Raw genomic sequence first — 25431 nt, forward strand, 5'->3', positions numbered from 1 at the left:
AGTTTGGAATGGCCATCTTTACCTCAACAAGGACAATACCGCGTGGAAATTCGGCCACTGAGGGCGTCGACACCGTTCAAGTGCCCTCAACCTTTCATTGGCGCAAGGTATGCAGAAAACGAGATAAGAAAGCAGTCATTTCAATAAACTTAGCAAATCTTTTTTGACTTAACGATTTGCAAGTATTTGATTATCTTCAATTGTGCACAGCGTATCTATAAGAGTAAGCATTTTCACATACTAGAAGGTATTCCATTGTGGCTGTGCAATGTCGTCGATGGTAAATGAATCAGTAAAGCGTTTTATCGTAAAATTCGTCTTCTTCATTATTCTAGGTAACTGGAACACCATACGTAGTGTGTCTGGTTTTGGGAGAAAATGACAAGGAGACCATTCTGTCTGAGCAGGATCCCACAGGTAAAAATGCATGCATAAAATTATCTTATGAATATCTGCATTCCTGGGAATCGTATGCAAGATGGTGACTGTACTGGATTTCCCTAAAGATACATTGAATGTCGTCACTCTTGTTTGTTTTGAAGATTATCCATAAAATTATGGTTTCAATAGAAGCCATAGTGAAGCAATTTGTTCGAGGGGGAAACAGTACATGGTTGCACGGTCACTCCATAGAGTGACCATGATGAACAGGTAATCTTTGTAATAAGGAAATTGGTCATTTAGAAATTAAAAATGACAGAAGTCAGATATTACAACAACGGAACCTTTTGTTTTGATTGTAGATTACAAAGTTAACATTAACATCTTTCAATTTCAGGAGACGACTTCACATTCATCTATCATCGCTTGGACTTAACATCTCCACCTGGTCTTTGCAGACATTTTAATAGGACTGCAACAAGAGGTATTTCCTCAGTAATTTATTAGATCATGGTTGTTCTCTCGGCGAACCGCTCTATAAAAATTATAACTGTATAAAACTGGGGTTCTGGAAAGTGTACCTATTTTAGGCCTTAATTTTAACTAATAAACCACTCAACGCCTTTTGGGTATGAGGGGGCAAGATGCCATGGAACTGAGGGGTTCGCCATTCCACGACGAGGCTGTTCAGACAGTATGTTGGGCAGACGAAACGCACATAGTAAGGCAGATAGTAAGTCAGACAGTAAGTCAGACAGTACATCAGGCAGTACATCAGGGTGAGTGAATGCACCATGTAATATCCCCTCCCTTTTTAAGAGACATGTCATTAGGCCATATCATACATAAGTCTGTTAAATGGTTTGCTAAGCACCAGTTTCTTCGTGGTTAAGAAGAACGGTCATTTCGTTTACGACCTGTTAAGCTTTTTACGAGCTTATCAGGCCGTAAACATACTAACGGAAGTGGAATATTATGGTCACACCATACATCACCACTTAATTGAATATTTCGGGTTTTTTATGTCAATGGTGAGAGCATACATATTTACTATAAGATTTATGTACGATGACGGGTATATTTTATGAGATGAAGGCTGAAGATGTGTACAAGTGGCTGCTGATGGGCTCTTGGCAGCTGTGTTGCTAGATCTGGATGAACGAGTTATGCAAGATCCACCATACTGTACTCCAGAAGGGAGATGGCACAAAGGCCACCTGAAGTGCATGATAGCCATTCAGAACCGGCTTTCTCTGTGGAGGGTTTGGAGATATGACAGCAAAACAGTTAAAGCTTTGAAGAGGGAACGAATCAAGATGATGAGGTAGAGAAAAAGGGATATGATGGTTTTGAAGAAAGAGTTGCCGTTTTGGCTGGGTTATGGCAATCCCTTACCTCTGACTACATTTAAATGTGATATTAGAAAAACAATTGCTGTTAGTTATATTTCCTATAAGTATAAACATTAACTATGACTGATAACTTAGGACCTTGGGAATGGCCTTGCCTTGCCTTCCACCACAGATGTCATGCAGTTAAGAACTACCTGTTGAGCTGGCAGATGAATGTTGCCAAAAGGCATCAATTCAGAGCTGACCCAGGAGTTTTCTTGGATGGTGTACAACCAAGATCAATGAGAGTCTCACCATAGGGTTCAGGACCTACAGGGCTTGAAGTTCCAGTCAGTCCTGAGGGTACGCCTTAGGATAAACAAACCAGATGGTGCCCCAGATCATTCAGAGCCCGTGTTCTTCAACAGGTAAGATGCTCTTCTATAGGCCAGTAAGATTGATGAGGCATTACACGGGGGCTCTCCCACTCCCCTGCAGAAGATGGAAAGGGGACATAGAGGGGTTCAGTTTAGTTGGTTGATTAGTTTATCACCCACTGGCTGAAAATCGCTAAATAGCAGCACCTGAGAGGCAGCTCTTAAATCGAACAACCAGCAGCTCTCAGAAACAAAATCCTAACAGGTCCTTTATGTACTCCACAACATGCCAAATGAAGCCGGCACAAAAATTGTTGGTTCATATCTTGTCTAAACCATCAAAATCAGCGGTGAAAAACCACAGTTTGCCGGATTAAAGCCAAAGGTGAGAACGAGTTGATCAACACAACGAACCTCCTAGAGAGAAATTTTGTCATGTACACCCTGATAACGTAACAAAAGATGGTCACACTTGACGATGGCTATGTTGTTAACACCTTGTCATGATTGACATGTTTAATGGGATGCGCAGCACGCGGCACAGAATGATGGTATATTCTACGCGTGCCGACAAAGGGAAAATGACACAACGATGAATGATACTCGTGAATGGATAAAATTCTGTGGCAAGCAAATGCCACGAAAAAACATTAACAACTCCATACCAACTCTCTCCGTATTTCATCTATCGCACATCGTCTGCTTCTTGTGTGTTATGTTATGCGTGGCGAATTACTTGGTACGTTACTCAGTCGCTTGTTTTCTGATACACGCTGGCCGGCCGTGCTGCAGTAAACACCGTGGTACACACTGGCTAACCAGCGGCAGTAATGTAGTAAACACGGCGTTTACTTCTGCACGGCCGGCCAGCATGTTGCAGAAATCAAGCGACTGAGGTAATTTATAAATGTGCGAGCCTATTAGCGTACTTTAGTATTTGGTAAATGTATGTTATTGATTGTCATCAGGCAGTTTTTACACTGCTATCAAATTCAGATATTTACTCTCACTCTGTAACAGAATTCATTAGGGTAATGCGTCCCATGTTAAAATCAGCGGGATCTGGGTAGGTCTCCCTTGCAGGTTCCACCCCGGCCAAAGCCATTGCCTTCACAATGGTGCCTGGTGAGCCTTTCGTCTCATTTTCTGGCAGTACAATGCATATATTCATGACCAATGGAACTCAGTTCTCTTATTTAGTAACAAATTGTAGGGTGAAGTAATTATATGGGTATTCTTTGATAATGTGAAATCAAGAGAAAACACCAAATAAATTTACATACTTTTTGACAGCTAAATGAATACATAAAACTTTACTTTAAAATGGGACACAGGCTACGGTGTTTTCTTGAGTTCACCTGAAAGTGTTAATCATATGGTAGATACGGCCGCCGGCCGGCATAAGGTATGAAAAGGTAATATCAACATATTTTTTGCCACTTTCCATAATGAATTCACCGTGTGACTTTGCAAAGCTCTCTGCCAAGAATCTGGCCGGTGGCTACTTGCCCACAAATTAATCACCGATGACGTGAACACCAAGGTTTATTTTGAAGGTTGGTTATCGAAGCATGATGACTGGGTTCCTTAACCTCGTACGCAAGATATAAACAAGAGCCTTACATCGCATCGCAAATAAACTATATAAACCAGAGTTTTACCTTTTCCAAAGTTTTAAGAATGTATATATATATATATATATATATATATATATATATATATATATATATATATATATATATATATATATATATATATATATATATATATATATATCATATAAGTAAGAATAGCCCCATTAGAGACAGGATTCTAGCAAATTTGAGTGATTTCTTGACCTAAGAAATAAACCTCTTGAACGAGACTGTGCTTTAAAAGTCAAAGGCATGTGTACCAACAGTAGCCAGACCAACCATTTCACACCTGATTAAGTGCACTCTTGTTGTCATTGTAAAGTTACTCTGGCTGTTACCACTCCCCCTGTGCAAGTTTGTAAACACGCTTGTTTATTTACAAAAACACAGGGTGTTTATTGGATAGCAAACATTGTCTACACTTCTGTATTGTCATTGTAATGAGTGTCTAGCAACAGAGTTTGTGCTAAGGGGTTTTCTCATGCACTCCGAAGACGGCCTTGATATAGCCTTCAAACGGGTCGATGTCCCACCCCTCTCCTAGATGGGCAAGGCAAAGAGACAGAGAGGGAGGCCTGGTCATAAAATTTCTTGGCTAGGATAAAGGCGTTATTGTCGTGTACCTCAGAGAGCAGCCCACAGGAATGCCCCGGAGCAGGTAGCTGTTGATCAAGGCAACTGGGAAATTCTACTACACCTGGTTAAAAACCTCAACTGGCTGCTATATGATCAGATGGAGTACAAGGAGTGCAAACACTTCTGCATACGCTGCCTCCACGGTTTTACCAGGCAGGACTTGCTGGAGACCTACAAGCCTGAGTGCCAGGGGATCAGGAAGACAGCCATGAGGGTTGACATGCCTGTAGTGGACAAAAACCAGCTGGTCTTCCAGAACTACCACAAGTAGCTCTCGTCTGCTCTGTGCTGTACACCAACTTTGAGGCCCTGATCATTAAGGTGACTCACAATGATTACCCTCTGGCCCCCGAGTACATGGTGGTTAAGGTAGAGTAGTTGTCAGCATACCAGCGAGGGCTCTTAGGAGGAAGGGGAACCCTCTGATGTTGAAAAAGCTAGTCATCCATCCTCTGCGGCAAGGTGTGCTACATCCTCCATCATCTCGCCTTGCAGTTGTACCTTTCCAAGGGGATGCAGCTAAAGAAGATCCACACTCTGAAGTTTGTGCAAAGCCCATGGATGGAGCTGCACATCTTGATTAACACAGATCTCTGAAAGCGGGTGACCTACACAGTCGAAAATGATCTCTAGACGCCGATGAACAACTCCATCTTTGGGAAGACCATGGATATCCTCAGCAAGCAGGTCAATGTTCGGCTTGTGCACACATGATCAGGATAATCTCAGCACCTGCTGGGCAGTTCTACACGAAGGCCGGCAACTTGATAACAAACTCATGGTGTGCCAGCTCGTCCTCAACTGCCCTGTGTACATGGGCATGAGAAACCTTGACATCTCAGGACTCCACATGTACGACCTCTTCCATAAGATGAAAGTTCAGTACGGGGAGCGCTGCCAGCTGCTCTACATGGACTACAACTCTCTCCTCCTCGAGGTAAAGAGAGAGGACGTCTACTAGGTCATGATCTACAATACATCCAACTACCTGCATGATCACTTCCTCTTGGCCTAGAGAACCAGATTGGGCTTGACAAGATGAAGGACGAGTGTGCCAAGTGCCTTATCGTCCAGTACTTGGGCCTGGGACCTTAGCTGTACTAAATCCTAGAGGCTCGGGATGCAGTCATCAAGAGGGCAAAAGCCAAAAAGGTCTGCTGATGCACTACTGAGCAAAAGACAACCATTTTATTTCATAATAGCGTATCAGTTTTTCACCACACATACGTTGAGTAAGCGTACAAGAAGTCAAATCCGCCTTCCATATTGTCTACACTTCTGTATGTCATCGTAAAGAGTGTCTAGCAACAGAGTTTGTGCTAAGGGGTTTTCTCATGGAAGACAGCCTTGATATAGCCTTCAAACGGGTCGATGTCCCACCCCTCTCCTAGATGGGCAAGGCAAAGAGACAGAGAGGGAGGCCTGGTCATAAAATTTCTTTGGCTAGGATAAAGGCGTTATTGTCGTGTACCTCAGAGAGCAGCCCACAGGAATGCCCCGGAGCAGGGAGCTGTTGATCAAGGCAACTGGGAAATTCTACTACACCTGGTTAAAACTTCAACTGGCTGCTATGTAATCAGATGGAGCACAAGGAGTGCAAACACTTCTGCATACGCTGCCTCCACGGTTTTACCAGGCAGGACTTGCTGGAGACCTACAAGCCTGAGTGCCAGGGGATCAGGAAGACAGCCATGAGGGTTGACATGCCTGAAGAGGACAAAAACCAGCTGGTCTTCCAGAACTACAACAAGTAGCTCTTGTCTGTTCTGTGCCTTACACCAACTTTGAGGCCCTGATCACTAAGGTGACTCACAATGATTACCCTCTGGCCCCCTAGTACATGGTGGTTAAGGTAGAGTAGTTGTCAGCATACCAGCGAGGGCTCTTAGGAGGAAGGGGAACCCTCTGATGTTGAAAAAGCTAGTCATCCATCCTCTGCGGCAAGGTGTGCTACATCCTCCACCATCTCGCCTTGCAGTTGTACCACGCTCCACGCTCTGAAGTTTGTGCAAAGCCCATGGATGGAGCTTCACATCTTGATTAACACAGATCTCTGAAAGCGGGTGACCTACACAGTCGAAAATGATCTCTAGACGCCGATGAACAACTCCATCTTTGGGAAGACCATGGATATCCTCAGCAAGCAGGTCAATGTTCGGCTTGTGCACACATGATCAGGATAATCTCAGCACCTGCTGGGCAGTTCTACACGAAGGCCGGCAACTTGATAACAAACTCATGGTGTGCCAGCTCGTCCTCAACTGCCCTGTGTACATGGGCATGAGAAACCTTGACATCTCAGGACTCCACATGTACGACCTCTTCCATAAGATGAAAGTTCAGTACGGGGAGCGCTGCCAGCTGCTCTACATGGACTACAACTCTCTCCTCCTCGAGGTAAAGAGAGAGGACGTCTACTAGGTCATGATCTACAATACATCCAACTACCTGCATGATCACTTCCTCTTGGCCTAGAGAACCAGATTGGGCTTGACAAGATGAAGGACGAGTGTGCCAAGTGCCTTATCGTCCAGTACTTGGGCCTGGGACCTTAGCTGTACTAAATCCTAGAGGCTCGGGGTGCAGTCATCAAAGACGGCAAAAGGCACAAAAAGGTGTGCTGATGCACTACTGAGCAAAAGACAACTATTTTATTTCATAATAGCATATCCGTTTTTCACCACACATACGTTGAGTAAGCGTACAAGAAGTCAAATCCGCCTTCCACATTGTCTACACTTCTGTATGTCATCGTAAAGAGTGTCTAGCAACAGAGTTTGTGCTAAGGGGTTTTCTCATGGAAGACGGCCTTGATATAGCCTTCGAACAGGTAGATGTCCCACCCCTCTCCTAGATGGGCAAGGCAAAGAGACAGAGAGGGAGGCCTGGTCATAAAATTTCTTTGGCTGGGATAAAGGCGTTATTGTCGTGTACCTCAGAGAGCAGCCCACAGGAATGCCCCGGAGCAGGTAGCTGTTGATCAAGGCAACTGGGAAATTCTACTACACCTGGTTAAAACTTCAACTGGCTGCTATATAATCAGATGGTGCACAAGGAGTGCAAACACTTCTGCATACGCTGCCTCCACGGTTTTACCAGGCAGGACTTGCTGGAGACCTACAAGCCTGAGTGCCAGGGGATCAGGAAGACAGCCATGAGGGTTGACATGCCTGAGAAGGACAAAAACCAGCTGGTCTTCCAGAACTACCACAAGTAGCTCTTGTCTGCTCTGTGCTGTACACCAACTTTGAGGCCCTGATCACTAAGGTGACTCACAATGATTACCCTCTGGCCCCCGAGTACATGGTGGTTAAGGTAGAGTAGTTGTCAGCATACCAGCGAGGGCTCTTAGGAGGAAGGGGAACCCTCTGATGTTGAAAAGCTAGTCATCCATCCTCTGCGGCAAGGTGTGCTACATCCTCCACCATCTCGCCTTGCAGTTGTACCTTTCCAAGGGGATGCAGCTAAAGAAGATCCACACTCTGAAGTTTGTGCAAAGCCCATGGATGGAGCTGCACATCTTGATTAACACAGATCTCTGAAAGCCGGTGACCTACACAGTCGAAAATGATCTCTATACGCCGATGAACAACTCCATCTTTCGGAAGATCATGGATAACTTCAGCAAGTAGGTCAATGTTCAGCTTGTGTGCGCACATGATCAGGATAATCTCAGCATCTGCTGGGCAGTCCTGCCTACACGAAGGTCGGCAACTTCGATAACAAACTCATGGTGTTCCAGCTCTACAAATGCCAGCTCGTCCTAAACTGCCCTGTTTACATGGGCATGAGCATTCTTGACCTCTCAAGGCTCCACATGTACGACCTCTTCCATAAGATGAAAGTTCAGTACGGGGAGCGCTGCCAGCTGCTCTACATGGACTACAACTCTCTCCTCCTCGAGGTAAAGAGAGAGGACGTCTACTAGGTCATGATCTACAATACATCCAACTACCTGCATGATCACTACCTCTTGGCCTAGAGAACCAGATTGGGCTTGACAAGATGAAGGACGAGTGTGCCAAGTGCCTTATCGTCCAGTACTTGGGCCTGGGACCTTAGCTGTACTAAATCCCAGAGGCTCGTGGTGCAGTCATCAAAGAGGGCAAAAGGCACAAAAAGGTGTGCTGATGCACTACTGAGCAAAAGACAACCATTTTATTTCATAATAGCATATCAGTTTTTTCACCACACATACGTTGAGTAAGCGTACAAGAAGTCAATCCGCCTTCCACATCAAGTTGAAAATTTCGCCGAATTTCCTCGCTGCACAGCTACATTTGATAAAAGAGTTTCAAAATAAAAGATGAGATGTGTACTCTCAAATAGAGAAACAGCAGCGAAATGAAAAAGTTAAACCAATGATTTTTTTCAGATGTATATTTAATTTTACGATGTGGCCACTGAGTTTGATTTTCCTAAGAAAACAATGGTGTCTAATATACTGCACAGGTTGCACACTTCTCGCCAATTCAAATTCCTTAATTCTGAACTAATGATGATAAAAGTGGCACAGTGGTCCTTTGTTGATGTACAAAATTCTTATCATTTTAGATTTTTGAATTTCTTCATGAAACTTGTTTTAGATGCATTTTATTTTGATCACTGAAATATACTGTTGCCTTCAATAATTGTGATCCGATGGTGTTTACATATTCAGAAAAAGGGTCTCAAATCAACGCACGGTAATCATTACGCGTCTCTTAAATTGTATAGACCAAATACCTGTCAAGTCGTTGTCTTTAAAACCAAATTTGAGCAAATATGAATGGTGAAATTGCATTAAATTGGAAAAACTAACACAGACTGGAGGCGAACTGGCATAGTGCCTCCACTGTAATCTTGTAGTGAACATTGTCGATCAATATTCTTTTCATCAGAAATTGATACCATGTTGTCTTGCTCACTCGCGTGTCCTCAGCTCAAATGGTGCCAAACTTGGCAAAAGTGCGCCAAAATATACTGAAAGATACAAGCATCACCAAAACTGAAATGCCCATTGAGTAGACAACAGTCAGCCCTGCCAGTAAAGAGTCATCGTACACATAGGTGACAAGGTGTTAGAGGTGAAATTCCATCCTAAATGTGTCAATATAAAAATTGAAAGTCGGGATTTCCCTGTCACCTCACAAGCCAGTTGTACATAAATAATTCCAATTTTAAAGAGAATGTTGAGAAACAGGTGGGGGAGGAGGATGGCCCCTGTATCTCGCCACCCATGCTATAGAGGTTGTGGTGTGGGGAGATCAGAAGGAACACCATTGGCATGTTTATTCGTCCTAGGCTGCTGGCGCAAGCACCACATCGGGGACAGAGTTAAGGGGAAGATTGGCAGCCAATGCTCCCTGATCTGTGCATATGCCATACTTGAGCCAGTGTGCAAATTTGTATGATTTTTCATACTACTCCAGTCTGTTCTCCAAGCATGTTACAAGTGATGGAGGCCTTTTAGGACAAACAACCAGCTGTCCCAGAGCCACTGCGAGGGTCAATACTCCCATTAGTGTTGATACAAGTTTGGCGTTGGGCTCTTGCTTTCCCATGAACCCAGGATGATGCAAACTTTACACTCCTAAAAGTCTGTGCCAAAGGCCGAGCCAAAGGCCAGAGGTCATGGGATCAAAGAGGTCTAAGGTCAAGGGTAAGGGCTCAAAGGCCACTAGTCGAGGGGTCAACAGGCAGGAACTTGCTGAAAAAGGGAACAAAGAATTAAAGCCTAACATTGCCTACCCTGGATAAGAAGCCGGATACCTCAGTCAGGCGAGAATTAGACCCTCGATCTTAGAGTCATCTCAGTTTTTTTTTCTCAGCCAAAAAAAATCAAGTGGTGCGACCTCTATATTCCACGTCTGTATGTATGTTTATGAGCTGACGAGCCTGACAAGGTCGTCAACATAATGATAGATTTTCTGAGCTGCGAACAAGCTGGCCCATAGGCATCCACTTAACATACTTATGTAAGATGAGGCCATGTGACAAGTCTCTGAAAAAAGGAGTGGTATTCCTTGGTGCGTTCACTCCCCTTCTTACTGCCTTACTTATGAGACATATATAGTAAGTCTGACTTTCTGTCAGACTTACTATATATATACATATATATATATATATATATATATATATATATATATATATATATATATATATATATATATATATATATATATATATATATATATATATATATATATATATATATATATCTCGTCTGGCCAACTCACTGCCTGAACAGCCTCGTCGTGGAATGGAGAATTCCTCCATCCTACAACCACTTGCCCCCTCCCACCAAAGAGATGTTGAGTGGTTAATTATTTAATATTAATGCCTAAAATAGGTATGCTGTTCTAGAACCCAAAGTTGTATACTACTCAGCTGTGTCAGTCTAGGCGTCCAGAACGTTATCCTTTAGTGACTTTAACAAGTAACGTTTGTCCCTGACTTCCTTGTCATGTGATATTTTTCCTGTTATCCTTACATTAAGACCTGATCACTCTGCCTCACACTGACTTTTTATCCCTCATCCAGAGGCATCTGCTGTTATGTTGAGCAAGGAAGCTTTCCTGGACCCCGATGAATATTTAATAAGCGAGGAGACCGAGAATCGGGTAAATGCTTACACGAAGTATATGAACGGTGAAAGTGAACAGAATAAATATTTCAAGGTAGGTACATTCAACCATTTCACCACCATGGTTTGACCGAAAGTTAAGATGATCACAATGGCTATGGTTGACCTGTTTACAGGAAATCGGGGTGCACAGGTTAAAAAACAGAACTGTGACATGAAGGAGAAATTTAGAAAGGATGTTCGCTGGACAGTGCAATAGTCCTGACAAAGTAACATCAGTACAGATTATGCGCAGTTTGACAAAACTGTAGAATACTGCGCTGCCGCTGGAGACTTCCACAAATTAATATAATCAAAGGGTATAGTTACTCCACAAAGCCATGGAAGGGCCTCAAGCAAAACTAAATTATTTTCTTTAGATGTGTCGTTTTGCTAATCTATAGAGTCTGAATTCACAATTTTTCTTACGTGTATATATATGAATATATAATATATAAGTAACATTATGTTTAAGTTTATAAGCTAATTGACATTGGCAAGCAAATAGCAATTTGATAATAATGGACATAGATAGCAATATAAGTGTATAACAATGAGTGTAACATAATACACAAAACTTGAACTTCTATACCCTGCGTGTTTGCAAGAATAGTAAACAGGCACTTATGCACCCAATATGTGTTTCAGTTTATGTGCATCTTGACAGGTCATTTACTGCCACGTTGTTTTGATGCAGGCTGGTGTTCGTGATATGGTGGTAGCCACCGCTAAAGCTGACGAGATATGGTCAACCACAGTGGACGTAGAGGAACACACCGCTTTCGTCTATATAGGCACTGAGAACGGCGTCTTCAGAAATTATCCCGGCGTGAGACTCAACAAAAGTTACGACCACACCGTTAGACCTTGGTAGGTTTACCTATTTTTCAAATATAAACTCAAGTTTGTTCCAAAGTTTGATTTTACAATAGTTATCTTCATACTGTCCATACTTTCTAGCGGTGACGTGGCTGTGCAAAAATCGAACTGTCCAGGAATGTTGACTTTGAACTAGCAAAGTAGTTTGCATAACTTTAGTCTATGCCATTTTTATCGCCGGAATAAACCTAGGGCCACCCGAAACAACACTTTTTTTTAAATCTTTATCATGAAAACGACATTTTCTAAGAGGGGCACTGGCTTAATTAATCAACTTGATCCTCTCTGATTATGGTGGTTCGTATAAATGGCAACCGTGAGCCCGGTTTTCTGAGACTTTCCATTTGACTCCTTGTTAATTTAGTATCTTCGATGCTGATGAGCGTCCAAAATTGTTCAATATTACAACATTAGAAATTGATATCCTGTTGGATACAGGTTATTCATTTCATTGGTTAGTTTGTTTGTGTGTTTGTTTTTGCTTTAGGGTTGCAAAATTTTGAAATGATAGATATAAGCAAAAGTTACTGATGTGCACTTCATGTTGCAAAGTATCAATGCCGTAAAAAGTCATTTACAGACAATAGATGTTACTTCTGATATATATTTCCACTGTTTCTGTTCAAGAAACAGGTACAGTTTGTTATTCGTCTCTCACTTGAACTGACTTCATAGCAGTTTTTGTAAAGTGACTTTTTTAACTTGAGTTAATAAGTTAAGGTAACTGTCACCGACGGACACAAGATGTCCTACATATTTAGGAGTTCTGCAAAGTTTTCACTAAAATAGCAGCTACGGCTCGTATCTGATTCTCAAACTTCGTGAAGAAGTGTGGCTATGCACCAAGATTCTTTCCATGTAAAACTGGCCATCATTCTGGCTCAATACAGAGCTGGAATAGGATGTTTTACGGATGGCAATCTAGTTCGCCAGAAGGAGCTACTAAGATGGCCGCTTTCGTCATCCCATCGTTGAACTGCCATATGTTTCTTTGGCAGTCAAACTTTGCCTGGTCGCTTTATTGGATATCTGGCCATGTGGAGCGCAACCCTAGGCCTACAAAGCTGCTATCATAGGAAACCACTACTGTCACCAGAGTCGAACCGGCAAATATAGAAGACAACAAGGCTATAAACGAAAAACGTTACAAGATTATCACGGACTCAGAATATATGCATAGAAATCTTGAACTACTCCAAACCGGAATGAATAACAATTAAGATGACATGTCTGACTAACGGGAACACCTTAAAAAAAACATAAGAAATGAACCCACTCGAACTAAGTAGTAAGTCTGTTAAATAGTCCTTGGAGCAACTCAAGAAAGAAAGTGATGATTTGATGACATGGAAACCGAAGTCGGAGAAACCGTCTCATGTTCTATGGAATCGAACAAAGTGATTTGAACAAAAGATGGGACATGTCAGAATAAAGGTTTTATCAGGTTTAGACAGGCTTTTAGATCAGCAAGAATATAAATAAAAGTTCTTATAGAAATCGTTTTCATGGTGTCGCATCACGGAATGCGGGTGAATTCTAGGGAATTATAATTCCTATATCGGCGGAAAGGGAAACAGTGCATATGATATCAGTGTAGAGTATTGGTATGAACATTTAGTTCACATTACAAAAACCTTTAGAAGAGCATGAAATCAAGCTTTCTTCTTAGAGAAATTATGTAGCATAAAATTACACCAACTTAGAGGTACTGAATGACCCAATCATAAAGAGTTAATATTAACCTGCTCTAAAAAATCTTACGATTTGTAAGGCGTGAGATCCAGACAGAAAACCCGATTAGTTTTACAACTATGCAGCGGAAATAATCCTAGAATTATTTATCGTTATTTTTATTCTGGATCGTTCACTTGTGAATGGTCAGCAGCAGTTGTCGTTCCTTTATTCAAAAATGGAGCAAGAAATGATGAAAAGAATACAAAGACATCTTAATTTCGAATAAACGATAAGTTAGTTGGTCAAATAAAACAAATGTTCACAAGATTGCCAAGCTGATTTTCACAAAAATCATAGTACTGCAGGAAATATATTTTATTCTACATGCATCAATAATATTTGAGCATAAAACGCTGGAAGCTATATTGTCTATTCGCGTACTTTTCAAAAGCTTTTGATAGAGTTAACCGCTTTCTGCTATTGGATAGGGTTGTTATGTTAGCAGTCAAAGGAAAAATGTATTGTTAGTATTTTGTATTCTATGTATAATAATCGCAATCATACCAATCCATAATCCAATAACACTAGTCAAAATATGTAAGACAATAGTTGTAAACATAGACACAAAACAGCACAGAACAGACAGTAAATAGACGGTACAAACAAAGTCAAATTCATGAAAGAAAGTATTATTAAGTCATGTGCTAGGACTACCAATATAATTTCAGAATACTTCGACTGTTCAGCTGGTGTCAGGCAAGAGTGTATTCGCAGTCTGATTCTGTTCACAATTCTCTTGTTGACGAATTGACTTCAATGCTTATTGTATCTAGGCAAATGGGTGTTCGTTCAACTAACACAAGAATTTTATTCTTTTCTTAATTACTGTATGCTTATGATGTAGCTATTTTTGTAAACTAGGTTAGGGACTTACAACATTAATTGATGTTCTCAACAAGTATTGTAAAACTTGGTGTGTGCGACTCAACTTGAACAAAACTTAAGTCATGATGTGTAGTAATGGCGGACATAGAACACTATGGGAAAACCATTTCCTTTTAGAGTTTCATGAGTATTAAAATTTGAGAAAGCAATATTAACCAAAAGAATTTCAATGTCAACAGTAACATTGGATATAGCACACTTTAGCTCTGTATTGACATAATTGTATTTGAGGGCGGAATGGAGAATCGGTCGTAGAAAGAACGACAGTCGGCTGTTGTTAGGTGCACGGCCGACGGCCCCTTTAACAAGTGTCACTGGGGCCTTTCGCCGTGTATCTATCCACATCAAACTGTAGGCAGAATAATAATAGAGCTTATATGTAAAACTTGCTTGCTATCAGCGCACACAGCGATTGTGATATATAGAGAAGGGGGCGTGTGGCAAATTAAACTTGTTTTTATGCAACACGTAGGTACGAGCGAGCAAAGAATAATAAAGGATATATAACTCTATCGACTCCCGATGAAGCTGCCACTGGAACTGGTTACGTCATTACCTTGGCTCATACCATTGTTGAAAGGTGAGTGGACAATAGAAGGAATGTTTCCTGTGTCTTGCATCAAGGTTTCCAGCGAGCAAAAATCTTACAAACATTGCTTGAATACAAGCTATAACTATCACTACCTCTGCAAAGCATTTCAAAAACAAAGTATATCTGTTCCTTGCCTACCCCAATCTCCCTAATAGCTATCGCTGACATTTACTAACACCTGCCAAAGAACTGTTGGCGGCGAACAAACACCTTCTTAATAGCCAACTCAGTAATAGACGGTAATGAGGGAAGGGGTAGCTATAGGCTATCGACCACAATCCATGCACAGATGTCAGGCCCGATAAAATGGTGTAAGAATTTTTTTTTTTTTTTGGTCATTTTAGGCAAACTGGTGCGAGAGCGTCGGGAACTTCAGACGAGGTAATCGCAGTCATGGGAAAGGATTTCTCGCTGCCATACTTCTCACTTTTCTTACGGCAGATGTACCCGAAATGCAATGAGAACAGATACAGGTGAGCTGGGCAAGATTTTCTGCAATAATCGGAAGTGCTTCCTTGGGTTCATCTCAGCGCAATTGTACTTAGTGCGCCGTCAGTTTGCTTCATTACGTTGCCTTCGGAATGCATGCTAAAGTATAAAATTTAAATCGTGCAAAAGAGCACATGTTGAATCGTCATTTGTAAGAAATTCACTTGTTTTTTATTTATTTTTTCTGACTGTTTTCTATCTATCTATCTATCTATCTATCTATCTATCTATCTATCTATCTATCTATCTATCTATCTATCTATCTATCTATCTGAATCATCTTTCAAATAGCTGCTTTGTCATGGACAACAGCGGCTATCTCATTACACACGATACGTTCTTTGACGTCAGCGGCGCTGTTCAAGATGGCATTGAATATACACATATCACCGAATTGGAAGAGACAATCGCACAGGATCTGATCAAAAAAGATGCCTTGGTTAAAAAACAGTGTGTAAACTTTCAAAATAAAAAGCTTCAAAATTACTACCAGGTAAGGAATTTAGGAACAATAATTAGGACATTCATTGCGACTGGTGCAATGGACGGCCTTTCCGATGACAGTCTATGGAGAAGATGTCAAAACAAAAGCCCCATCCATAAGGATAATTTGCATATAAATTGTCTACAAGGATTTTCATCTGACAGAGAGCACGTCATTGTCATGAGTATTCCAACATACCTACTTACCTACCTTCCTTCCTTCCTTCCTTCCTTCCTTCCTTCCTATCTACTAACATACATACATACATACATACATACATACATACATACATACATACATACATACATACATACATACATACATACATACATACATACATACATACATACATACATACATACATACGTACGTACGTACGTACGTACGTACGTACATACGTACATACATACATACATACATACATACATACATACATACATACATACATACATACATACATACATACATACATACATACATACATACATACATACATACATACATACATACATACATACATACATACATCGTACATACATATTACATAAATATACACTTGCAAAATTTACTTGCATGCACAAGTACATTTGTATGCAGAGATCTATAAAAGTATACTTAACTACATGAAATGATAGGCAGCCAATAAAAAGGCAAAATAAACACAATATTGTAGTCTTACCTAGTAGTTCCTCACTGTCCCTTTCGAAACTATCCAGGTGTATCAACCAAAGAGTGACATCGATGAGAAGAGAGAAGGCAATGAGTGCCTGCACTATCAGCTAGAACACATTCCTGGAACAAATGCGTACCTTGGTATCATTGAAAAATCCTTAATATGTACTCCTGACGTCTGTCCATGCCTAAAGGTGAACTAAAATGAAAAATATGAATAGCCCATTGCTTTATTTTTAAAGATTTGTAGTTTTATTTCAACCTATAGCTCGATATGCAATCGAATGATGTTACGGTATTTGCTTGTGAGTATTTAAAAGCTCCAAAAGCTCCCGTTTAATATATTGAAATATTTGCAAATGGATATTTTACAGCTGTGCCGCGAATTTTTAAAAAGTTTTAAAAATTTCTGATTTTCCGTGTTTGATTTGAATGGACTCGCATGATCAAAAAGGACCAACCTGTTAGTTCAGACGAATACATTTCATATATCAAATTACAACAGTCTTGTCCTAATCTAATGGATTATTTGTTAAATTTTACAGACTTCATGTCAAAAGGCTGGCTTGCAAAAAGAATGTGAGTGCCCATGTCTCTCCGATGCAGAATACGATCACTGCAATAATCAGTTCGACTTGGGGAGGTATGTATGCATTCGTTGAGGGCGTCAGCGGATGACCGCTCTTAAGCTTGTTTCTGTCCACTGTATTGTCGAACGATCACTTATAACTGTGTGTTGAAAACAATGGTTGGTCAATTTTTACTTCGAAATGGCACATCGAAAGGCATATCAGTTCGAAGGATCTTAAATAAATGGGAAGGACAATGTGAACAACATCCATACGGAAGAAAATGATGGTATACATTGACGGGAGGATGAGTCTTCCCTGGAAGGGAATAGAGAACACCCACGGGCAGTCAACAAACTTTGTTAAGCTCTTCACAAAACAACCACAATGTCATTCAGTTAACAGGTTTACTTATGAGCATGCGGGTATGTTCCCTTTTTCAGCGGACGGGGAAATGTAGAAGGGGACTGTTTAATCTTTTGCCCATTGAGAACGTGAGAAATTCTAGCGGACGGGTATCGACAGGCATTCAGTGACGGTAGGTGTGGCGAATTTGTCTCACGACAAGAGAGCTGACAATTGCAAACAGCTTTAATAGCCCTTCCAAACTCCAATTGTCTTAAAAGTATCTCTGAATTGAACAATTTTCCTTGACAAACACTTTACTCACAATTTCTGAAAATCAGCTCATTGTCTACCTCGAAACAACGTGAGAAAGATTTATTTCTTAGAACCTTGAGACCATCTGCAGCATAGAAAAAAATGACTAATGTTTTTATGCGACAGGTCTGTGAATGTCATAATTGGCTTCTTAGTAACACAGTGTTTATTTTTTGCTCCCTTAGCGATGATGCGCCATCTTGTACCCCGCCTATCATAAGCCTTGAGCCCGTCGTGACTGTAGATCGTGATCTGCGCAGTCTCCCAAAATGCTATCCCACGGACTGTTTCAATTCAAGACAAGCATGTAAGATGATGTGTCGTAATTACCGTTTAAGTACAAAAATGTTTATTCACTATCTTTAATTTATGTAAAAATGAAAATTGATCTTCTCATCAAGAGTAAAATTAATATTATGTATGCAAACTGCAACCAAAGAGGAGTCTAATATATACAAGCGACACGGTCTCAAAGAAAAGATCTGATATCTTCAATTTTGTTATTCAACTGTGCCGAAATCACATATATTGCCGAGACATACTGAAATGCACGTGTTTCAGTCATACATTTGCAGCTCTGAAAACACGTGTGAGGCAGATTGTTTTCAAGAAAACTCTTGGGAAAAATTCATCTCATAAAACATCACTAATTTATAATTTTTTTTTAATTTCCAGGGAATGTATAGCTGCAGTTAGTTGTGAGTGGTGTAACAAGGACATCTACGAGGATAAGCCATTCTGTTATGATCTCATCTACTCCTGCAAGCGTGAGTATTATATCACGTGACTTCCTTACTTAATTGTGTTTCAATCGAATCAGTTTTACCAAAAAATTGATGTTTTCATTATTTATACGGGTACATATCATGAGCCTGTCTTAGAAACATATAAACAAATGCAATCTCTTGGTTAATGTTTAGTAGTTGAAATACAAAGTCAGCATCCACGAGACGAAATTAATTTTTAAATATTGACAGTACTTAAGTATAAAGTAAAACGGGCTGTTTAGCGATGATTCAATTGAGGCAGATCTGTGTTTTGTCCTTAATAACGTCCGACTTTTCAACAAATATCGTCTGAGTGTGTGACACGACTTAGATCACTTGGTCACATCGTGGTGGTGACATCAAGTAAGCCCAAACTGTTTATTATTTTATTTCCTCAGCTGCTAAAGACGCGGAAACGTCGTCACCGGGTGTCATCACTGGCGTCGTCATAGCCGTAGTCCTTGTTGTTGTCATAGTGATAGTCATCATCGTCGCGTTGTTGATCAAGCTGAGAAATATCAGCAGATCTGTACCTCGAGACGACAACATACCCGTGGCCTACAGGACAAATACTTTTTCACCAGCTCCGTCAGCGCCCTCTGCGCCGAGCTTCAACCCGGCTGCTCCTTTCGGGAGCGCGCATCGTATGCAACCCGAGCCGACGTACCAGAACCCATATGAATTTAAAAGAGACAGCTTAGATCCGGGCCTGGGAGACATCAATCCCAGGGATTGATTCGCCCACAGCATTCTTTCATAAGTGGACACTCGTACGATGCGCCCATTAACAGCGACGACAACCAAATCTGACAATCCGACTAGTTATGACGTAGCAGTACCATGATGTCACACTGACATGAACCATTTTTACCCGGTTTGCATGATCCATATATTTGAAAAATAGTGTTCAGGATGGAAACGAAAATGTGTAGACTTCATTCACGAAAGAGGCACAAGTTATACTGTATACATTTGCCGAATTTAGTAACGACATTTAGAATTTGGCGCGAGAATTGGCAGGCAGACAAAAACATATTGCAAAGTTGCACTTAAAAAATTATCGAGAACTGAGAATGTTGAATAGAGTGAATTTGTTCACCAGTAAATCACAATTATTGTGACATAATCAATAAAGCTATGATTTCGAAGACTTTTCTCCTTTGAAATATGTAAATAAAACAGCTTGATAACATGAAGGGGGAGTATTCTCGTTAACATTAGACACACAGCGAAATCTTTCAAAGGATTTAGAATTCAGAGCAAGACATAGGCTCTCAGAGCGTGAATGAGATTGGTAAACGTAGCGAGTTAAGTGTATACGTCAACGAAAATACCGTGCCCGGAAAGAATAGATCAGTTCGAAAGGCGCCATCACTGTATTGAGTTTGGAGGATACGCAATCAAGCGCCCTCTCTTTCCGCCTGTACGCCCTACTATATTGGCGCAAAAATATCTGTGCTACCCCGTAAATACTCAATGGTTGTCAACAGCTCCTCTAAGCAATCCTTGACATTGACTCGCTGAATTGATACCGACTTGGAATCATCCATACTCTCAACTTCTGGCTACAGCATAGCTTACAAAACGTCTTTTTTGGAGAAGACTGACACGGTCCACATGGATTGAGGATCTTCGTGAAACTTTGAAAAGATTACTTCGTTATTCAAAGTTCCGATTACAATATCACATAGGATGACACATGCGTACGCTATTTTAAGGGACCGTAGCAGGGTAAACGCAATTTCTGTGTCCAGGGGGGGGTCATCATAATTTTGGAATCCGCGAAGGGGGGGGTCATCACTTTTTCACTGGTAGGAAAGGGGGGTCACCACATTTTCAAAAACATAATACCTACAATAAAGTTCACTTTATGCCATGGCCATGATTGACCCTCTTTACCGGCGGGCGCCTTCGGCGGCCCTCTACAGTATACTTTATGTATTACCCATGACCCTCTTAACGGGCAGACGCCTTTGGCGGCCCACTCCAATTAGGTTTACTTCATGCAATGGCCATGATCGACCCTCTTTACCGGCGGGCCGCCTGCGGCGGCCCACTACAATAAATTGACTTTATTGTAATACCCCATGACCATCTTTACGGCCGGACGCCTTCAGCGGCCCTGTTCAGTAAAATTTACTTCGTGCAATGGCCATGAACGACCCTCTTTTTACCAGCGGGCCACCTTTGGTTACCCACAAGAATAAAGTTGACATTACGTAATGGCCCATGACCCTCTTAACCGGAGGGCTGCCTATGGCGAACCACTCCAATAAAGTTTACTTTATACAATGTCCATGGACATAAGTTGTCTATGGAAATGAAGTTAAAAATTGCCTTACAGTCGTCTTAATTAAAAGACGTTTGCATGGATGTTGCTGAGAAGTTTGTGCACTGGCATCTCTGCTACACGAATAAAGTGCGCCGCGTACCGGAGTTCAAATGCAAACCGTACGGGTAAATTTGACATATGGGTTTTGGTTATTTTTCCGCGGGGGGGGGGGGTCAGCAATTTGGGGGGGTCATCATTTTTTCGTGAAAAATGCAGGGGGTCTATATTTTTTTGAACACCGGCAACAAAATTTTGCCGCCCCGCCCCCCCCCCCAGGCCGTAAACACTGAACGGTCCCTTAGGGGGAGGGAGTTGGCTGTATTTCGATTACCGTACACAAAAAATTACACTACATGTTTTATATCGCCATATCCCGCTACACGTTTTATGTAATCGTAAAATATCCCGCTATATTGTTTGGCGTGTACCAGGCCAGTGCTGCACCGGCGCTACACCAGCCTTCCTTTGACATTCACGTGGCTCAGTGTACGAGTAATATAACGTAACGATCAAACACTGTGTCAATTCATTTCATTCTGTTGGTTGCGTCATTTTCGAGTTGCCGCTGAACAAAGATTGATTATAGAGGGGATGGGGTTGGGGGTTGGTAGCGTATGCGTGATTTCATGGCGACATTATTGCCGATTGTAGTTATATTAATGCAGAATGAGGATTGGTTGGATTTTCGCATTTCCAAACTTTCGTTTCGGGGAGGGGGGGTTGAGGCCGAACGCACTTAGTTGCGTTTACCGTGCGCATGTTTTAATTATCCACGGCCCCTAACCTTCCACTGCCCACAGCTGGATGCTCCATTATACAAGGATCCAAAGAATTAATATAGACTTCAAATTTACTTACAATACAGCGCCCTCGGATGCTAGCTACCACCCTAAGTTGATCTGAGGGTTTTGTCAACAAGGGCGTTGGTAACGGAGTTGAGAGTGTGTTGAGGTAACGGAGTTGAGAGTGCGTTGTGGTCCTGACTCTTGGCGTGAAGATAGTTTAAGCTTCGCAGTTACATAGCGTCACTAACCTCTTACTGATCAAGATTTTATCTCATTGTGATTTCGAACCCGCAAGAATTCGACAGCTTGAAAAAAATTATCGGAGACAATGCTCAAAAGCGTCTATTGGACTTTCGTTGCCGTCCAGTTTATAGCTTACGGTTTGGCGCAGTCATCGGAAAGACTTGACGTCACTAAACTAAGCCGAAAACTGTCAGAACTGGCAGACAATAGTTTGGGAGTCAGTTTTATGCAGGTAATGTACATTTATCTTGTACTATATAGCATAGCATTGTGAGACCTGTTCAACAATATCGAACCAACGTGACCTCAATTTCTATGGAGAACGGAGAAGTATCCATATTGGCGTTACCAAACGAGTTAACGATATAAAACATAAAAAAATCATAAATCTGCATTTAGAGAGATCACCCTACATTACCCTATATCATCGACTTTTGATTTACGATGTATCAAATGCTGGGACCTCGTCTATTTCGAAAGTGTACAAGCTGTACAATGTACTGAACATTACTTCCTGTCCTTTGGTCTTACTGATGACTGGGCCTGAACTGCTTTACAGAAATATCTAAATCACTCCTTGATATATTGCCAGAAAAATTAAACTCGCACATTGAAGCAAAAGAACAATTCTGAGTAAAAAAGCCGGACTTGAATCACCAGTTATGTCAGATGGTAGACTTGCGAATCAGTTTTATGAAGATTGCAACGAAAACATGTATACCGTTCATAAAATTGATTCTAAAATCCTATTTCAGTGTGATATAAATTGGTACAACATGGTATTCAACTCTAACTAGGCACACCCTTCCACTTATGTACCTTATTGCTTTGTTTGTACGATCAGCGGATGGTGTCAAAGTGGTGGTGGTGGTATGGTAGTCGTGAGTGTTGGTTTGTGTGCTGCAACAGTCTAAGACTGTTGCTTGTACGATGAAACAAGAGTTCAAATGTATTTTGCACAGGGCAATCGACTTAAACGATGCTGTACACTTAACTTGCATGGAAAGTATAAGCAATACAAGGGATAGATTCCACTTTTATGAGGAAGTAGTAGACAAGCAACCGAAACTCTTTCTCTTGAAAGACGACAAAAGACCAAGTCTGCCCGTCGCTGATAATTCGAGGTTGATACAGGGGAGTACATAATTAAACCTTATGTATGCACCCCTTTGTATAAATCTGCATACTTACTTGAAAATTATTATTAAGATGTGGAACATTAAAGTAGAATGCTTTATTTCTATCCGTAAAAACCAACTTGGTAAACGTAAAAAGAAAAGGGGAGACTTTTCACAAATGCTGACAGGAGATTAAACTTTTATGTCTGATAGTAATGTCCGGCACATTGTCTCAGTTATTTTTAGTTTTGTAAACTTTGTATGATTGCAATAAGATATTAATAAAAAGGGGAAGTTAATAAAAAATAGGTACATAAGTTCTTAAATGGATACGTACAGTAGGTCTGGCAGAACACCACTGTATTATGTACCCGTGATTTCTGCAAATATCTATTGTGTCGGTAAGGTCTGATTTGTACACAAAGGTGGAACAAAGAGCCGTAGCCAGAGTTGATTCTCAGGACTCGTGAAAGAATCTTTAAATTTGTAGCATTTTAAAAATCTCTGTTGGCTTATTGCCAGAACGTGCATGCATATCAAGCATGAAAATCAATCCTGTTTGTACAATCGTGTATTAAACACATAGTCTAATCAAACACTTTTACATGCGTAATTTTACACCGACTACAATATATTACAAAAACAACAAATACACTACAATATCAAGCATGTCCTTTTGTTTCCGTAAGTCGTCTGTCATTGGTTATAGGTTGTATGCACCTCGAAAGTGAAAAACTTAAACTTTTGGACAAACTTTCCTCAACGAATCTTTCAATCAATCTCTTTCAAAATCAAGAATAAAAATCGGGGGTCACCGTGGAAATATTTCTCGTTAAGTAAAGTTGTCTCTCAACCCAATTCAAAACCGACTGTTAGATTTTTGTTTCTATAAAATTAGAGTTTCACTTCTTTGACAAATAAGTCTCGGCTATTAACTTTTATATTGAGAAGTATATACAGAGTTACAGCTATCCAGACATTTATTTACTTAAAACTGCTTTTTATGGTAGAATTGGAGCGCCACATTACATGTCTAGCCAAGGTTTTACTTCATTTGAAAACATAAAATGGGAAATTTGTTTGATGTAACTGGTGATCACAATTGAACAAGAGGGATATCACTTCACTATAAAGTGAGTATTCTTCATTTCCGAGAGAATTAAATTGGCGGTTTCAACTGAATGGCGTAAAACGTGATCCTTCGGGATAAATGGGTTCTACGTTTTGCCTCATCTGCTTCAATACCCTATATTGCAGAAACTAAAGTTAACCAACAAATGTACATGTTTTTCACACTTCAAAACTACGAAACTAAATTTTGTGTCGAAAAAGGTGTGCGTTTCCACGTCACAATTTTAGGTTTAATTTCCAAGAGATACAAGGATGGGCCACAAAAGTAAAACTGTTGACAGTTTACATAGCTCGTATGCGCGCGCATGCGTATGATAAGGTAAACCCAAGCGAGCCCCTGTGACTTTTAGGTGCTGTCCTGCCTAAAGACTACTCTCAGTGGATTGTGTTTGTCTTCCTTGTCACTGACATAAGATTAAGAAAAAACATAATCAATTAATTACACTTTGAGTAGGTAAGCTAGTAAGTAAAGTTACCGTTAAAGTCCAAGAAAATAGGTTTCCTTGTAACTCCTTGCCGGGGCCCCTACTGTAGTTTCCAAAAGTGCGATCGAGCGTGCGTGACATTGTGCTGGCTCTTTCGCGCAAATCAGATTACAGTAAGCGCGCAGTAACTTGTAAGGTGGCTCATATTTACAAAAGCCTTCCAGTATCATTTCCCATAGCTTCTGTGCTCCCCTGGTTTTCAATATTTCTCACTACAAAACAGTGTCTGCAATCAATCTTCTGCGATCCTTGCAACAACTGACGCGATGCTCCATTAGCCTTTTGAGATCCTTCAGTTTACTTTTTGCACATACATGCCCCCAGAGACCCAAGCCTTCTGCCATCTCTGACACTTGTTACCAACTTCCCACAATCTTTCTAAAAGATATTTTCTACTGACCATGACTTCTCGTACTGCAAGTAGTAGAGGCATGAAGTGAATACCACAGCAGGGCCATCGAGCTAACCACAATCGAATACCCAGTCACCATTGAAAACCTCTGTTTCACAAATTAATATTCCACTGTAAGTTTCGAGTATTTTTGTCTTTTCAGGAACATTTTAATTCGCTAACTTTTCAAAGCCTCAAGTTGGATGGACAGCGCCTTATCGAACAGGTGATTGTAAAATACAGTTTGAAATT

At 40.9% G+C, this 25431-nt stretch overlaps 4 protein-coding genes and 1 long non-coding RNA gene across 5 annotated transcripts in view; all 5 read left to right on the forward strand.

Moving 5' to 3' along the window:
• LOC139132056 (VWFA and cache domain-containing protein 1-like) overlaps positions 1-16768 on the forward strand; it is a 236752-nt gene extending 219984 nt beyond the window's left edge. The window contains exon 21 of the mRNA XM_070698456.1: positions 16743-16768. The gene's annotated coding sequence lies outside the window, so the exon portion shown is untranslated. The remainder of the gene's footprint in view (positions 1-16742) is intronic.
• Positions 340-11837, forward strand: LOC139143289 (VWFA and cache domain-containing protein 1-like). The gene is made up of 4 exons (XM_070713503.1): positions 340-417; positions 779-865; positions 10882-11018; positions 11661-11837. Exons 3-4 carry the CDS (start codon positions 10896-10898, stop codon positions 11835-11837), a joined length of 300 nt encoding a protein of 99 aa, XP_070569604.1. The 5' UTR covers positions 340-417; positions 779-865; positions 10882-10895.
• Positions 14932-15949, forward strand: LOC139133665 (uncharacterized). The gene is made up of 3 exons (XR_011552630.1): positions 14932-15041; positions 15398-15526; positions 15834-15949. It is a non-coding gene; the product is annotated as an uncharacterized lncRNA (long non-coding RNA).
• A 1428-nt stretch (positions 16769-18196) lies between the features above and the next one.
• Positions 18197-19774, forward strand: LOC139143290 (uncharacterized). The gene is made up of 3 exons (XM_070713518.1): positions 18197-18234; positions 18603-18694; positions 19093-19774. Exons 1-3 carry the CDS (start codon positions 18197-18199, stop codon positions 19428-19430), a joined length of 468 nt encoding a protein of 155 aa, XP_070569619.1. The 3' UTR covers positions 19431-19774.
• A 2135-nt stretch (positions 19775-21909) lies between these two features.
• Positions 21910-25431, forward strand: part of LOC139132110 (VWFA and cache domain-containing protein 1-like) — a 40029-nt gene continuing 36507 nt past the window's right edge. Inside the window, exons 1-2 of the mRNA XM_070698505.1 lie at positions 21910-22286; positions 25343-25405. Coding sequence (XP_070554606.1) covers positions 22140-22286; positions 25343-25405 — 210 coding nt within the window. The 5' untranslated portion in view covers positions 21910-22139. The remainder of the gene's footprint in view (positions 22287-25342; positions 25406-25431) is intronic.

The sequence above is a fragment of the Ptychodera flava genome, chromosome 1, assembly GCF_041260155.1.
Source record: "Ptychodera flava strain L36383 chromosome 1, AS_Pfla_20210202, whole genome shotgun sequence".
Taxonomy (NCBI): domain Eukaryota; kingdom Metazoa; phylum Hemichordata; class Enteropneusta; family Ptychoderidae; genus Ptychodera; species Ptychodera flava.

Bases quoted from the DNA above. Each gene is read 5' to 3' on its own strand.
- LOC139143289 (XM_070713503.1), top strand. From the start codon at position 10,896: ATGTTGAGCAAGGAAGCTTTCCTGGACCCCGATGAATATTTAATAAGC. The intron at 11,019-11,660 runs GTAGGTACATTC...GTTTTGATGCAG, and splicing joins AACAGAATAAATATTTCAAG to GCTGGTGTTCGTGATATGGT.
- LOC139143290 (XM_070713518.1), top strand. From the start codon at position 18,197: ATGCTATCCCACGGACTGTTTCAATTCAAGACAAGCAT. The intron at 18,235-18,602 runs GTAAGATGATGT...TTTAATTTCCAG, and splicing joins TTTCAATTCAAGACAAGCAT to GGAATGTATAGCTGCAGTTA. The intron at 18,695-19,092 runs GTGAGTATTATA...TTATTTCCTCAG, and splicing joins TCTCATCTACTCCTGCAAGC to CTGCTAAAGACGCGGAAACG.